The sequence below is a fragment of the Penicillium chrysogenum genome, assembly GCF_028827035.1.
Source record: "Penicillium chrysogenum strain IBT 35668 chromosome Unknown utg000005l_segment0_segment0, whole genome shotgun sequence".
Lineage (NCBI taxonomy): Eukaryota > Fungi > Ascomycota > Eurotiomycetes > Eurotiales > Aspergillaceae > Penicillium > Penicillium chrysogenum.
This window is the reverse complement of record NW_026622753.1, coordinates 7183390-7197843: the sequence shown is the minus strand read 5'-3', so window position 1 is coordinate 7197843 and position 14454 is coordinate 7183390. Positions and strand designations below refer to the sequence as shown.

Below are 14454 nucleotides of genomic sequence, written 5' to 3'. Positions count from 1 at the left end.
AAGATATTGTGGTCATGACGCAGAACAAGAAAAGAAGCAAACTACCTAGTGCCATCCATTGACCGTACCCGCCCCAGCAAGAAGTTGATCAAGCTCATCTTTTCGGCTCTTGTACAAATCCTGAGCCTCTCTCTCACGCCGCATAACAAATGACACAGCTTCGCGGAGTCTCTCAAGTCGCCGGGACAGAGCCGACTCCTCAGAGATCTGGAGTGTACGGAAAGCGTCCAGTTCATTCATAGCGGCGGGCAAAGCAGCACCAGCCTCCACGATCTTCGACCGCAGCGTCTTAGCGCGGTTCTGGTATCCCCCGTAGTGCAAAGAGAGCTTCTTTTCGATCTTGTTTCCGCGCTCAGCGGTATCAAATAGGGATGTTTGAACGGTGTCGAAGGCCGCAATCATACGTTGTTCTTCTTGGAAGGGGTCCTGCTCGTCATCCTCGTAATTTTCAAGACCAGGCAGAGACTTGGCGCGAGCTGACGACCAGCCATCGTCGAATTTCTCTTGCCATTCCGCCTGCTTTGCTTCCGTGGAAGCAATCTCAGCAGCAATAGAAGCCCGTGCTGCATCCAAGAACCGGTCGTCCAATTGACTTAACTTTGGTGCTTGACCCTTGACATGCGCATCCGGGACGGGGAATTTGCGAGAGTCATGTGCAATCAGGGCGGCGGCTTCCTTGGCAATCAGGCCTTCGATGGTGTCGGTGACCTGGGAGGCACGCTGCAACAAAGCGTCTAGATCGAGAACGGCGGGACGAGGCAGGCCTCGTTGGTAAACTTGTGATTGACGCTTGAATTCGGCCTTGGCGGCCTTCTCCCGTGCCTCGTTGTTACGGCGATCACGCTCAGCCGCATCCTCTTCGCTGATCTCCATAGTGGTGGGTTCGACGGACTCATCCGGAATATCAAAGTCATATTCGAATTCCTTGGGCTTAGGAAGCGAGGCCAGCTTGCTGCGCATCTGTTGACGAGTGAGGTTCTCGTGCATTTTAATGTCTCTAGGTGTGCTGCCAATGAGCTGGGCGCCCTCTCCCTCCCGGTTCAGAGCTAAATGATCACGCGGGGTGCGCAATGGCGTAGCACCAGGCCCAAAACCACCGTGCATAGGTGTTGCACCCATGCCATTCGCCTGGCGGAATGGCGTGGCCATGGGGTTGGGAGTGACAATCGCTTGCCGACGAGGAGCAATTCCATCAAATCCAGTTGATGAGCCGCCCTCATGGAGGGGTGTGTTATCTCCTCCAAGGAGGGAAGACTGAGTTTCAGTCAAAGCTCGAATGTTCCTGATCTCGTTGGCGATGTGATCCTCCTCCGGCGCAGCTTGCGGGGTTCTGATAGGGGTTCCTCCGACAATAGTTGAGTAATTCCCAACAAGTTCCCGAGTGACTGTATCATCGGCGCTCATTCGACTAGCTGCTCTATCCCCTGCCATTCCCATCTTGATAATATCTTCCATTTCGCTTTCGCTGACCTGCGGTGCCGGCAAGTTCAAACCCCGTCGTTTGCTGCTCTGTTCAGCCTCGCGGATTTTCTGCATTTGACCTGCTCGTGCAGCTGCGGCAGAGGCGGCTGTAGCACTGCTTTTATCGTTCTTGCGCTTCTTGCGCTCCGCGTCGTCGTCTTGGTCACCCTTTCTCTTATTTGCGAGTTGCTGCTTCCCGGGATCGAATGCCTCGCGTTGGCGTTCATTCTGGTCTTTCTCTTCTATTGTATCGTAGAATCCAGGAGCAGCTGGCTTTTCGAATGGAATGTCTGCATTGTAATCCATCTGGCCTGGCTTCCGCGTGACGACCTTGACGTTGATACCGGCATGCTTGAGTTCACGACGCTTCTGGAGAACGGCCAGTCGACGCGACTCTTCTAATTGGCGCTCTCGGGCCTTTCGCTTGGCCTTTTTACCCTGTGTATTGGCGAGACGAGCACGCGCTTCGCTCAGCATTTCTTTTTCATCTTCATCCAGATCGATAGTGTCGGGCCGGGCGGGCTTGGACTCAGGGTCGGGATCGAGTTCACCGGGTCTAAAAGGTATCAGCAACACGGACATCATAATATTTTAGTGTAAGCACGTACCGTAGACGGCGGACATCGTCCGCACTGGGGGCGGCGCTCTCCTCGCCGGGTCCTCCCAGACCGAGTTCGTCATTTTCGCGAGCTTCAGCCTCATCCAGAAGTTTTTGGTAGCGTTCAAGACATTGTGTGGCAGTGCGCCCGACGATGGGGGCAATTGTGCGCCATTGCGTGGGCATCAACTTTGCAAGGTGGAGCAGTTTCTCATCCTCTTCCCGCGACCACTCGACTTTGCGAATACCCGGGTCCAACCATTCAATCCAGCGCGCCTTGCATTGCTTTGGCGTTTTCCGTGCGAGCAGTGAGGAGACTCGAGCCCACTGGTTGAGACCATACTTGGATACCTGCGATCGAGTCAGTTTTTGTCACATCAAACGTTGGCTAGGGAGGTTCCCAATGGGTCATAAATAACATACAGCTGCCCGAAGCACTTCATCCTCAATGTTGGTCCTAGAAATATGTTAGCGACGAAAGCTCGTGGGCAGGTTCCAACAGTGGCACTTACCAGACACCTCCTTTGACGACAGGCATGGCGTGCGATCGCGCTGAGCGCAATGTCAAACCTTCGAAAAGCGATAGTAAAAGATCAAGGGTGCCACCAGGAAGATGAAATATGACAACCCACTGGCGATATAGGGAGTTCACGCGCCGGAAGTGATGACAGCTTGAAGCGGAAGAAAAGCGAGTTCGGTGCCAAGCGCGGTAAACGTGGTAGCCGCGATCACCGCCCCCGCGCGTGCTGAGATAAGCAGATCCAGAAATTTTTTGGACCAGAAAAAAGATAAGCCGATATTTTCATACTATCAACGCCGACTTGTCCGTCTGTTGTTTTCCACAATGTCGACCGCCGTGGACGCCCCGAAGCAATTTAAACAACCTTCTCGTAAGGGAAAGAAGGCGTGGCGCAAGAATGTCGATATCACCGATGTACAGGAGGGTTTGCGCGATCTGAAGGATGCCGAGATCACAGGGTATGTCTACATCTGCTCTTTATTTTTTTTGTTCCGGCTCTCTGCTTGTGAATTGGAATTCTAACTATATTCTCCTTGTAGTGGTCTCGTATCCGAGAAGCCTTCCGATCAACTTTTCGTTCTCGATACTGTCGGTAATGAAGAAGTGCGCAAGTCTATCGCCAAAAAGCAAAAGAAGCCCCTCAAGTCAGACGAGATCCTTGCCCAGCGGTCAATGATCCCGGCCCTGGATGGTCGGAAGCGTGGAAACCCCAACGTCACCGACGGAGTCATTGAGCCCAAGACGAAGAAGCCCAAGAGTGACTGGGTCAGCCGTAAGGACTATCTCCGCCTGAAGCAAGTGGCGAAGGAAGGAAACCCTCTGGGCAAGAAGAATGAAAATGAATTCTACGATCCATGGGCGGAAGATAACGAACCCTCGCTCACGTACGACGACCCTCGCTTTGATTTCCTGCAGAAGCCCAAGCCCAAGGTTGAGCCGGTCACATTAAAACACGCCCCGATCTCACTTGCTGCCAATGGGAAGCCCATCCCCTCTGTTAAGACGCCGCACGCCGGAACCAGTTACAACCCTGTGTTCGAAGAGTGGGACAAACTATTGGAGACACATGGTGCCAAGGCGGTTGAGGCCGAGAAGCTGCGGTTGGAGGAAGAGGCTAAGGAAGCTGAGAAGCGGCGTTTGATCGAGGAGGCCAAGAACGACACCGGAGAGGTGAAATCAGATGATGAGAGTGCCTGGGAGGGCTTCGAAAGCGAGTATGAGAAGTCCGAGTGGCTGAACAAGAAGCGTCCTGAGCGGAAGACCAAGACACAGCGCAACAAGGCCAACCGACGCAAGGCAGCAGAGAGGCAAGCGAAGTGGGAGGCGGCGAGGGTAAAGAGAGATGCACAGGCCGAGCATATTCTCAAGATCACCGAGGAAATCAAGCAACGGGAGCTCGAGCGCCAGAATCAGTCGGATGCAGATGATTCTGAGGATGGTGATGATACTACCCTCCGCAGGAAGACCTTCGGTAGCAAGAGACGGTACGTTTTTGTTCATTTTCCTATACCTGCCTTGCGACTAACAGGTTATTTTAGTGTACCCGAGCAGCCATTGGAGCTGGTGCTTCCTGATGAGCTGCAGGATTCTCTACGACTCTTGAAGCCCGAAGGCAATCTCTTGGATGACCGATTCCGAACATTGATCGTTCAGGGTAAGCTCGAGTCCCGCGCACCAATTACTCAGGCACGCAAGGCCCGGAGACAGATTACGGAGAAGTGGTCTGCGAAGGATTTCAAGACTGGGTACGAATGATTCTGCATATTCCCTCTAAAAGCGCGTGCATTTTGTTATCTGGACATATAATGTGGTCCTAAGGTTAGATAAGTTAGGATCAGGTTTCATCTCAATAATTTTCAAGCACTCAAGAAACACTCAATTGGTACCTAGGTATACATATCAATATAAATCGTAGATAGTACTGGCCATATAGCAGAGTATAAAAGTAGCTGGTCGACTATCAAACCCCAAAATAAAAGTGGGTCCCGAAAATTTACTAGCTTATCGTCTTTTTTTATCTTTCCCATCTTCTTTCTCACCAACAGACACAGAATGGACAAGACGGCGCTTTCCAGTAATTGGAAGAAGTTGCAGGCGACCTTGAAGAAAGATTCTACTGTCAAGCGCAAGCCCTCCGATCGCGACTCCGGAGATGGCATTGTGAAGAAGCGAAAGTTGACAGAGAAGCAAAAGCCATATAACAAAGACGCCAAACCAACCAAGCGCAAGAGAATGTCCGATAAGAAAGAGAATGGCGATTCAGCCGATGCACCAGCCCCAGAGATCGAGACGAGTTCGCGTCACAAGGAAAATGAAGGCCGTTCACCAACGTAAGTTCTAGACCACAGATCGTCCAGCCATACTATTTGGACTGTCCTTTCGCTGCCAGCTACTAAATATCAAGCTCCAGCGCCGAACTAGGAAAATATGTCGCAATGGATTGTGAAATGGTGGGCGTCGGACCAAACCCGGACAGTGACTCTGCACTTGCTCGCGTTAGTATCGTGAACTTCAACGGCGACCAAGTATATGATTCGTACGTGCGCCCGAAGGAGATGGTCACAGACTGGCGCACGCACGTGAGCGGGATTGCGCCGAAACACATGGTGGAGGCAAGAAGTCTTGAACACGTCCAAAAAGAAGTTGCAGATATCATGAAGGATCGGGTTCTCGTCGGCCATGCCGTCAGCAATGATTTGGACGCTCTCCTCCTCGGCCATCCCAAGCGCGACATTCGAGACACGAGCAAGCACGCGCCATATCGGAAGATTGCAGGTGGTGGATCACCACGTTTGAAGATCTTGGCTGAAGAATTCTTGGGAATCAAGATCCAGGAGGGAGCGCATTCTAGTGTGGAAGATGCCCGGGCTACAATGGCTTTGTATCGTCGCGAGAAGGATGCGTTTGAGCGGGAGCATTTGAAGAAATGGCCTGCTCGGATGATTGCCGACAACAGGGAGAAGGGTGACCAGAAAAAGAAGAAGAAGAAGAAGACTACTCGCAAGCGCTGATGTGATTGAATCTTCGGTATAACTTTCGAAGAGACATGCTTAAATACTCTGTACATGTATACCCCGACCATTGCCAATTGAATTGTTTTGCATTTCGAGATATTTAAAGGTCTGTAATTCATTACTTAGTGACTTCAAATGCATTGAAACATCTATAATATACCTGTAGAGATCGCCAAGTAAATAATTATAGTCATCAATCTCGAATTTCCACTTAACGCGGAGAACGGGAGAACGCGTCGCGCCGCACCTCCAATCTTTTCCAAGAATCATCGCAACCACCCAGACCGCAGAACCCAGGCAATATCTCTGCAATTGCAGATTTCAACGATATAAGAACGGATCACCAACCAATTGATCCCAGTAAATATACTGGATCACACTGTTACTACCCCACGAGTCCTCAGACCAGAATATCCGTCCAAGAACAATCAACACAATGCCCGACATGTACGCCATCCAGCCCTGCTCAAAAGCGAGCTCACAATCCAAAAAGAACGACTCAACTCCGCAATGCATGCCAAATATCATTCCATGCCGGATTCACCACGATGGACCAATTGATTCATTGGATCGGTATTGGACAGTGAAAGACGAAAAAGGTATGCAAGACAGACAGCACAGGCTGGAGAAAGTCTACTGGACCAATGTGCAAGCAAAAACTAACATCGTCCCTTTTATATCCAGATAATACCCAAACGGTGCATTTCCGCGGACGCAAACTTCGAGGTCGGCGCGTCGCCCTCCCCGATGGTTATCAAGGTACGAGAGAACGTCCAAATGACTCTCCGAAATATACAAGGGGTAATTGAATCATAATTGACTGACTATATACCATTGCAAATACAGGTGTAGTGGCAACACCCACAGACCGCGTGTTGCCCGCAGCTCAACGGGCAGACAGCGATGGCGCTGAGGATGCAGAGGCTGAGCCCGAGGAACCAGTGAAAATTATGGAGATGCAGGGCACCTTTGATGACTTTGTAGTATGGGGGCATGAGACTCTTCCTGCGGCGGATGATACTTTTGTCAAGGGAGTGGAGGAGTGGCTGCAGTTTGCGGACGCGGTATGTTTTTATTCCCCTTCAATCATGGTCTATCAAGATACCTTTTTACCTTGGTTCTTTTCTGACTTTCTATTAGATGCATATAACCCCAACATCAGCGACTAATGGAAAGGAGCCTGCTGCTGCTTGAAGAATCCTGGACGGCTTGTTGGACTAGAATGGAGTTGATGGGGGAAATTTCCGTGCATTTGGGCTATATATTAATGCATCTGATAGCATAATTCTGTGAGATTCACTTACTATTGCTTGAAACAGATCTTCTTACAACCTTCATCAAGTATGAACCACATATGTATGCGTTGAAGGCTTGAGACCAATTGGTTTTGGCTCAATGTATCAGAATATCAAAGCAACTACAGTATTATCTAGACCATTTCTAATAACAAAATGAATTATCATGGCATTGCAACGGAATCCATCATCCATCTTATAGATCTACACCAAAACGATAAGCCTGACCGCCCCACCCGATAAAGCTGGATAAATCGTACAAAACATCTCGAGCTCCCCTACATCCCACCATTGAAACGCTTCCAAACATGGCCGACTCCCAAGACACCGACAAGCCCGCCCCGGAGGCACTAATCACCAAGTTCCAAGTGAGCAAGCTCCTCAAACAAGGTCCGACCCAACCACCCCACCTCCCCGCAACAATCAATAGGCTAAAAGAACCACCCCTCCAGACCAAAATGGCCGACGAATCGCCCTCCTAGGCACAATCGACAACACCCAAGGCATCCTAATAGCCGAGCGCGCCGCATTCGCAACCGAATCCCTGGCCGTGCTCCAAGCCTTCCACGCCGCAATCTCGCGAATCAACAACCTAGGCGACAACGACATTTACCGCTGGTACCTTGCCTCCTCAAGCGGCAACACCAACGACCCAACACCGGCAGAGGCCGCCGCAAACCGCCATCAAGACCTCAAACTCAACCTCATCTGGCCATGCACAGCACAGCACATCAAGAAGTACTCGGACCAGCAGCTGCGCATGGTAACAGAGACGGCGGAGATATACCGCACGCACGTGCGGCCGTACATGCAAGCGAAGCGCGAGGAGGGACGTCTGAACTGGGTGTTTAATATCCTCGAGGGCAGGACTGAGCAGGAAGATGTGATTATGCGGGATGAGGGACACGGGCCTGAAGATGGGTTTTTGATGTTGCCTGATTTGAATTGGGATCGGAAGAGTATGGGGTCGTTGCATTTGTTGGCTTTGGTGCAGAGGAGGGATATTTGGAGTTTGAGGGACCTTAAGAAGAGTTTTGTGCCTTGGTTGAAGTATTTGAGGGATAGGGTGCTTGAGGCTACGGTTTCTATGTATCCTGGCTTGGAGGAGGATCAGATTAAGCTTTATGTTCATTGTGAGTTGTTGTTTGGGATTGGATTGCGCTGTATTGGGTTGTGTTGGGGGTTGTTTTTGCTGACTTGAATCTCGCAGATCAACCGACTTATTACCATTTCCATATCCATGTTGTCAATGTTATGCTCGAAGCTGGTGCAACGCAGGCAACGGGTAAGGCTTTTGGACTGGAGAACTTGATCTCGCAGCTGGAGACTATGTCTGGGGATGAGGATGCTAGTCTGGCTGATGTCGATTTGACATACTACCTGGGCGAGGCTAGTGAGCTGTGGACGGAGATTTTTGAGCCGCTGAAGCAGGGAAAGCAGCCTAGTCGGTAGAAGGAGTTGCTTGAGGCCATGTCAGATACATATCGAACAAAAGTTCTAATGACTGAATGAATCGAAGCTAACCCATTCCATTTTTACGACTGCAAAATGTACATCCCACGACGACTCTCCTCACTAAAAAGCATTACATTATACAACCCCCAAAAAGGGGGCACAAGTCAAGATAATAAGATATTAGTATTCAATATATACGTTTTTTTTTTCTTCTTCGGTCATATCTACATATACGTCAATTATACATGTTCCCTCACATGCCTCTCCGTCGAAGTCTGCGTAACCTCAAACGTGCGATGAATCCCCAGCCCGATATCACCCTGCAACTGCAACCGAGGCGAGGGCCGATCAATAGTCAACCTCTCCTCGCTGCTACTCGGGCTCGGAGCAACATATGTATCCTCAGGATCTCTCTGGCTCTGGATAGTCGTGACAGTGACAGCAAGCTTATCCGGTCTCAACCGAGACTGCCCGCTCTCATCCAGCGAGCCTAGAGGAAAAGATCGATTTTCACCTCCGCCCAACTGGCGCGAGGCAGACCGTGAGCGCCCGGCGGGAAACCCAGTGGAGTAGTACGGGTCTGAGTGAGAGCCCGTCCACATGCGGAGGAGGGGCCGGAGAGTTGCGAGACTACCGGCTGTAATGCCGAGGCCTGCTTCGATGTTGGACCAGATGGCGATTTGGTATGTTGCGTCTAGAATGAGGTGTCTGGTTAGTCTTGTTTCATGTTTTGGTCTATCTTTCCGACAGGATAGGAAACGTACAGAGGAAATCGGGGTCATAGAATGTTGCGACGAAGGGGACACGGACGATAACCGCCGATGAAGCACTATAGAATCCTCTCGTCAGTGGTCTGGAACTAGTATGGAAACCCGAGAGGAAAACATACATGCAAGCCATGCTTAAGATGCCCATGACGGCGATCTTGGTCTTGCGCTTCATGTGAAGTTTGTGGACGAGGAAGATGGGCAATATGCCGACGGTGAAATCACACAGTGCGGCAAATGCACTGTATATGTAGGTCATGATCACGATGATCTTCATATCCATGCATGTGCCCACGATATTAGGGTCGTAGGCCAACTTGGTCCAGAAGTATTCCAGTGGCCTGCACTGGAGGAGCATGAGGAACATGAAAACCAGGCCTGCAATGACGGTCAAGGCCATGACGCAGTAGAGGAGCCAGATGTGGAGGGGTCTGATAGTGATGCGCATCAGGAAGATGCAGACGGAGATCTTGCAGCCAACCGAGGCGAAGCAGTAGGCGATCTCGCAGAGCCACCAATATTTCATTGCAATGACGCGGTTGTGGACAGTGAGATTTTCGAGCATATAGCCTGTGCCATAAATTGTGCCCCCAATCATGGTTCCGCAGAACATGGCATAGAATAGCTGTGATAGATTGGGTTTGTCAGATCTCTGGCATCACTCCACAGTAAAGTCCCGGAATTGTCTCGGATTGAAAGATTCAAGATTGGACATACCATTGCAATCACCATAGCCCCATCATCCCATCCAAATGCCTTTACGATCCAACCGCGCACGTAGATGCGTAGCATCACCGTGATGGTGGCGATGGGCAGGAAGACCGCGGCCACAGCTTGAACCGCCGTGCTTCTTACCTTTTCATCTGTCATGGCGGCAAATGCTTGTCATGTCGGAAGGATCTAAATGTGGGGGAGAAGGATTCTTAATAAAGACGGCCTCCTTGACAGGACCCGCGAAAAATAGAAAATTAGAAAATACAGGGGCAAAGAGGAACTAGAGCGTTTTAGCTCATTTAGCTCATCTAGCTCAATTAGCCCTTGGCCCAGAATGCCTTTTCTAGTGGGAAGAAAAACAACGCTAAGCCAACGTTGATATGATCGACGACACGGCTGGACTCATGACCTTGTCGGGTATAAATAGGGTCGACTAAGAGCCGCTAGATGTCAATCCCCATTGAGTCATACGAGTATAGGATGGGATATTATTAACTACGGTGTAATATATGCGCATGGGATTAGAAACTGCCGAGCCTGCATGTGGGAGGTAGCGTGCGGAGTGCCGGACATTTCTTCATAAGGAATTCCGCTAGGGTTTCATAGTACTCGCTTGGCTGTTTCTCGGCAGTGTGCGAGAGTTACCATCTCGTTGGGTCGAGATGTTTTTGTAGCTTCGTATAACTTGTCCCGTTCCCAGTTTCCTGCAAGCCCCGAAATTGACATGGGGCCCACGGGAAGTCAGTGTGCCAATCCAATCGCTACCGGTGGACAATCTCCTCGGAGGGACCGCTTTTTTAAGGAGGTAGAGTGGCGATCTTCAGGCTGACGCTAACGGTGTACACTAGTGCCTTGGAAACAATGGCATTCTCTGGTCTTCGTACCCGCCTATTTAGCGTGTTGACTTTGTCATAGCCCTTGTACGGAGTACACCGTAACTCCTCCGTAGCTGTCATTTGGGATCTTCGGAGTCTCGGTGTCTGAATCAACATTCTCCTTTTTTTAAGGGATTAAGGATAATGGCGATCTGAATGACAGCCCTAGGAGGTTTATTCCGTCGAATTCAAATCAATTTTAACTCGGGGGTCGCTATTAATATTCTCTGTTTGATTCTCTTATAAAAGTGACTCGTGCACAACGGCTTTTGTCTGGAATTGGTGGCCTTGTCTTTCAGGCTTCAACGTTTTGCAATTTCGGGGATTACCCGATGCAGATACATAGGTATGTTCATATTATATCTAAAATATAATACTATATATCATATCTAATCTATCAAAGTTCAAAAGCAAAGCAATTAAAAGAACTACAATATACAATACAATATAGATTAAAAGCAATTAACATCGAATGCCCCCTGCATAACTAACACGTGGGACCCCGCAATCCTTCAATCCTTCCCCCTCCTAACCTCTACCTTATCCCAAAGACATACTATCATAATAACCAACCACCACACATAATGGCACACGTCGATGTCCCAGAAACCCAAAAGGCCTTTGTGCCACTAGGTCCGACACTCAACCCCTCACCTCCAAACCCCCCAAACTAACTCTCAACCCAGAAAACAACCCGGAAGTAATGTCCCACCTAGTGCACCAACTAGGCCTGGCCCCAACCCTAGGCTTCACAGACGTATTCTCGATCGACGAGCCGGACCTCCTAGCCTTCGTCCCACGCCCCTCCCAAGCCCTCCTCCTCGTCTTCCCCGTCTCCCAAACCTACGAAGCCTCCCGCGAAGCCGAAGACGCCTCCAAACAAAACTACACCGGCTCCGGGCCCTCCGAACCCGTAATGTGGTTCAAGCAAACCATCCGGAACGCATGCGGGCTAATCGGGCTGCTGCACGCCGTCTCGAATGGCGAAGCCCGGAAACATGTCGTCGCCGGCTCGGATTTGGATACGTTGCTCCGTGAGGCGGAGGGACTGGAGCCTGTGCCGCGCGCGGATCTGCTGTATGATAGTAAGGCGCTGGAGAGTGCGCATGCTGATGCGGCGAAATTGGGGGATACGGCTGCGCCGGAGGCGGAGGATAATGTTGATTTGCACTTTGTTGCTTTTGTGAGGGGGCTTGATGGGACGCTTTGGGAGTTGGATGGGAGGAGGAAAGGGCCGTTGGCTAGGGGGGTTTTGAAGGAGGGGGAAGATGCGCTTAGTGAGGCGGCGTTGGAGTTGGGGGGTTAGGAGATTTTTGAAAATGGAGGCGCAGGGCGGGAATCCGGATTTGAGGTTTAGTTTGGTTAGTTTGGGGCCTTTGTTTGATTAGAGTCCCAAGGGGGATTGAGGATGAGATTGCTTTTTGAGAGAGCGTTTCTGGATCTGGTATCCGGATAGGTAGTATGCCTTTTTTGAGCTGTGCCTTGAAAGGAGTGGTTGTTATTAGGTACATTTAATGATATGTGTCTGTGTCTGCATTCCGCTGAAACAATCGTCGGAATACACTGAGATGTGATATATGTAAGTAGATGCCCATCGAAAATCGCACACACTTTTGCAAACCGAAATGGTCAACCCAGTAGCCCAGTAGCCTACCCTCTTTGGTGCTCCGTGATATCATCAGCAGAAGAAACCACAGAACTGGTGTTAGCAGTAACAGCCGTTTTCTCACCAGCCTCCTCGCCAGGAATTAACTGATCATTTTGCGGGACAGAATTGCCCTGTTTACCGATTGTCAAGAACGGCACCAAAACCAGAGACACCCCCGAAGCCGCAGCTGCAAACCAATAAACCGAGAGGTAAGGCTGAATCGCAGGTGAGGAGGCCGTCATGCGAAGAGCGACCGAGCTTTGTACCGAAGTAGCAATGCCAAGTCCCAGGGTGCTGCACAGCTTGTTGACGGTGTTGAAGATGCCGCCGGCGATGGATTGCTGGGATGGCGGGAGGGTGGACATCACGTACATCTAGATGAAGTTAGCCAATACCCTCAAAGACAGAACACATTGCAGAAAGACAAGGAATAGAAAGGAGATGGGGGTTGAGCGTACATTTGTGACGTTGAATTGGATGTCGGCACCAACAACGACAAGAACTAGCCCGGGGAAGATAAATGCCCAGTAACTGGCTTCCTGCTTCATAAAGCTAAGGATAAGGAACGAAGCTGTATACGCCAGTGCTCCGATGCCGGTTAATACTTTGTTGCTTACGCGGTGCAGGACCAGACCGCAGACGACGTTGACCAGCACCCCGCTGACAACCATTGGGAGTAGATGTACGGTAACCTCAAGGGCAGACAGATGCTTCAGGTCTTGAAGGTAGAGAGCGAGGTAGAAGCTGACGGCAGAGAAACCCATAAAGCCAAGGCAGCAAGTTCCAATGAGCTGAACAGTTAGTTTCCATCCATATTTCCATGAAATTAGGCACATACAAGAGAGAAGTTACGATCTCGCCAGACCCAAAGAGGCATTAGAGGGTGGGTAGCAATGGACTGCCAATACAGGAACGCCACGAGAAGGAAAAAGCCCACGATAAACAGGGCAAGGACGTATCCCGTCTTCCAGCCATATGGTGCATCTGCAGCGAGACTATAAAAGTAGTCAGCGTGAAGGCCTAACCAATTCAACAGGGTTAAGAAACATACGAAAGCGAACTGGAAAAGAACGCAAACCCAACAACAACCAACACCATCCCGAGAATATCAAACTGTTTCAAAGCCTGGACACTCAAAGGCGTCCTAGCAAACCCATCAGCCGGCACCGTCCACGCGGTCAAAACAGTAAAGACAGCATAGACAACAGCGAGAGCCCAAAAGGACGCGCGCCAGTTATACAAATGCGCTGCAACACCGGAGATAATCATGCCGCCGACAAAACCAAGCGGATTTCCCGCGCTGAAGCAGGCAAAGGCAAGGTTCTTGCGCTTTGAGGGTTTCTCATAAGTTGCGCCGAGGGCACCAACGGCCGGTGGGACGACGGCGGCGGCGAACAAACCTAAAATCCCCGAGAAGACGTCCATATATATGGCATTTGTTGCAAGTCCGGCGATGAGTAGCGAGATGGTGAAACCGGCCATGCCGATTATGAAGAGTATCTTGCGTCCGAACATGTCGGCTAGCTTCCCGAAGGTGAGGAGGAAGGCGCCGCTTGTGAGGCTATTCGGGTTGAGTGCATGGTTAGTGGTTTATGTTGTTTGATATATGTTTCAAGGTTGTATGATTGTATATGGGGATAGGAAGAGATCCAAAACATAAAAAGCCGCGAGAAACTCAAATACTGAAACAGAGATAGATATACGTACGAAGCACCGGCATTGATCCAAGTAATTTCAGCAGAATTCATATGCAAATCCTTGCCAATAGATGCGGTTACCCCCACGATACAGCCCTGGAAGAACGACTGCTGGCCAATGGCCATTGTGGCCGTTAGGACGAAGAGAACTTCTTGGAATGTGCTGGTGAAGCATTTTGGACGCTCCGCACTGTCATTGACTGAACCGTTTTCTTGATCTTTAGCCATCTCCAAAAATCATACCCAGTAGAAGATTTTGTTGGGGGAATCTGGCTATTCGATGAGGCTGAATCCGGCGGATTTAGGGGCCACACAGCTTGGTCTAAGCGAGAGAGACTTTCCTAGGCTTTTGAAAGAATATGTAGTGTGAACAAAGCCATTCTACTATTGTAATTGAGTCACTCGATGTT

General features: G+C 50.1%; 8 protein-coding genes across 8 annotated transcripts; 5 read left to right on the top strand and 3 right to left on the bottom strand.

The window, feature by feature from the left end:
• Positions 1-45: 45 nt before the first annotated feature.
• cef1 (putative cell division control protein (Cdc5)) lies at positions 46-2597 on the bottom strand (the record flags this gene model as incomplete). The annotated part of the gene is made up of 4 exons (XM_056716841.1): positions 46-2017; positions 2070-2410; positions 2483-2516; positions 2572-2597. 4 exons carry the CDS (start codon positions 2595-2597, stop codon positions 46-48), a joined length of 2373 nt encoding a protein of 790 aa, XP_056564463.1.
• A 306-nt stretch (positions 2598-2903) lies between these two features.
• Positions 2904-4334, top strand: N7489_011091 (ribosome biogenesis protein NOP53; the record flags this gene model as incomplete). Its single annotated transcript, XM_056716840.1, has 3 exons — positions 2904-3037; positions 3119-4063; positions 4118-4334. 3 exons carry the CDS (start codon positions 2904-2906, stop codon positions 4332-4334), a joined length of 1296 nt encoding a protein of 431 aa, XP_056564462.1.
• Positions 4335-4631: 297 nt separating this feature from the next.
• Positions 4632-5590, top strand: rex4 (putative 3'-5' exonuclease; the record flags this gene model as incomplete). Its single annotated transcript, XM_056716839.1, has 2 exons — positions 4632-4909; positions 4990-5590. The coding sequence occupies 2 exons, from the start codon at positions 4632-4634 to the stop codon at positions 5588-5590; spliced, it is 879 nt and encodes a 292-aa protein (XP_056564461.1).
• Positions 5591-6029: 439 nt separating this feature from the next.
• N7489_011089 (ribonuclease H2 subunit C) lies at positions 6030-6787 on the top strand (the record flags this gene model as incomplete). The annotated part of the gene is made up of 4 exons (XM_056716838.1): positions 6030-6192; positions 6278-6352; positions 6440-6657; positions 6734-6787. The coding sequence occupies 4 exons, from the start codon at positions 6030-6032 to the stop codon at positions 6785-6787; spliced, it is 510 nt and encodes a 169-aa protein (XP_056564460.1).
• Positions 6788-7196: 409 nt separating this feature from the next.
• Positions 7197-8340, top strand: N7489_011088 (putative mRNA decapping hydrolase; the record flags this gene model as incomplete). The annotated part of the gene is made up of 3 exons (XM_056716837.1): positions 7197-7278; positions 7341-8021; positions 8099-8340. 3 exons carry the CDS (start codon positions 7197-7199, stop codon positions 8338-8340), a joined length of 1005 nt encoding a protein of 334 aa, XP_056564459.1.
• A 242-nt stretch (positions 8341-8582) lies between these two features.
• Positions 8583-9980, bottom strand: N7489_011087 (putative integral membrane protein; the record flags this gene model as incomplete). Its single annotated transcript, XM_056716836.1, has 4 exons — positions 8583-9037; positions 9108-9172; positions 9233-9735; positions 9828-9980. The coding sequence occupies 4 exons, from the start codon at positions 9978-9980 to the stop codon at positions 8583-8585; spliced, it is 1176 nt and encodes a 391-aa protein (XP_056564458.1).
• A 1303-nt stretch (positions 9981-11283) lies between these two features.
• On the top strand, positions 11284-12005 carry N7489_011086 (ubiquitin carboxyl-terminal hydrolase; the record flags this gene model as incomplete). Its single annotated transcript, XM_056716835.1, has 2 exons — positions 11284-11332; positions 11386-12005. 2 exons carry the CDS (start codon positions 11284-11286, stop codon positions 12003-12005), a joined length of 669 nt encoding a protein of 222 aa, XP_056564457.1.
• Positions 12006-12349: 344 nt separating this feature from the next.
• N7489_011085 (uncharacterized protein) lies at positions 12350-14272 on the bottom strand (the record flags this gene model as incomplete). Its single annotated transcript, XM_056716834.1, has 5 exons — positions 12350-12721; positions 12806-13138; positions 13186-13342; positions 13399-13908; positions 14055-14272. The coding sequence occupies 5 exons, from the start codon at positions 14270-14272 to the stop codon at positions 12350-12352; spliced, it is 1590 nt and encodes a 529-aa protein (XP_056564456.1).
• Between the last annotated feature and the right edge of the window lie 182 nt (positions 14273-14454).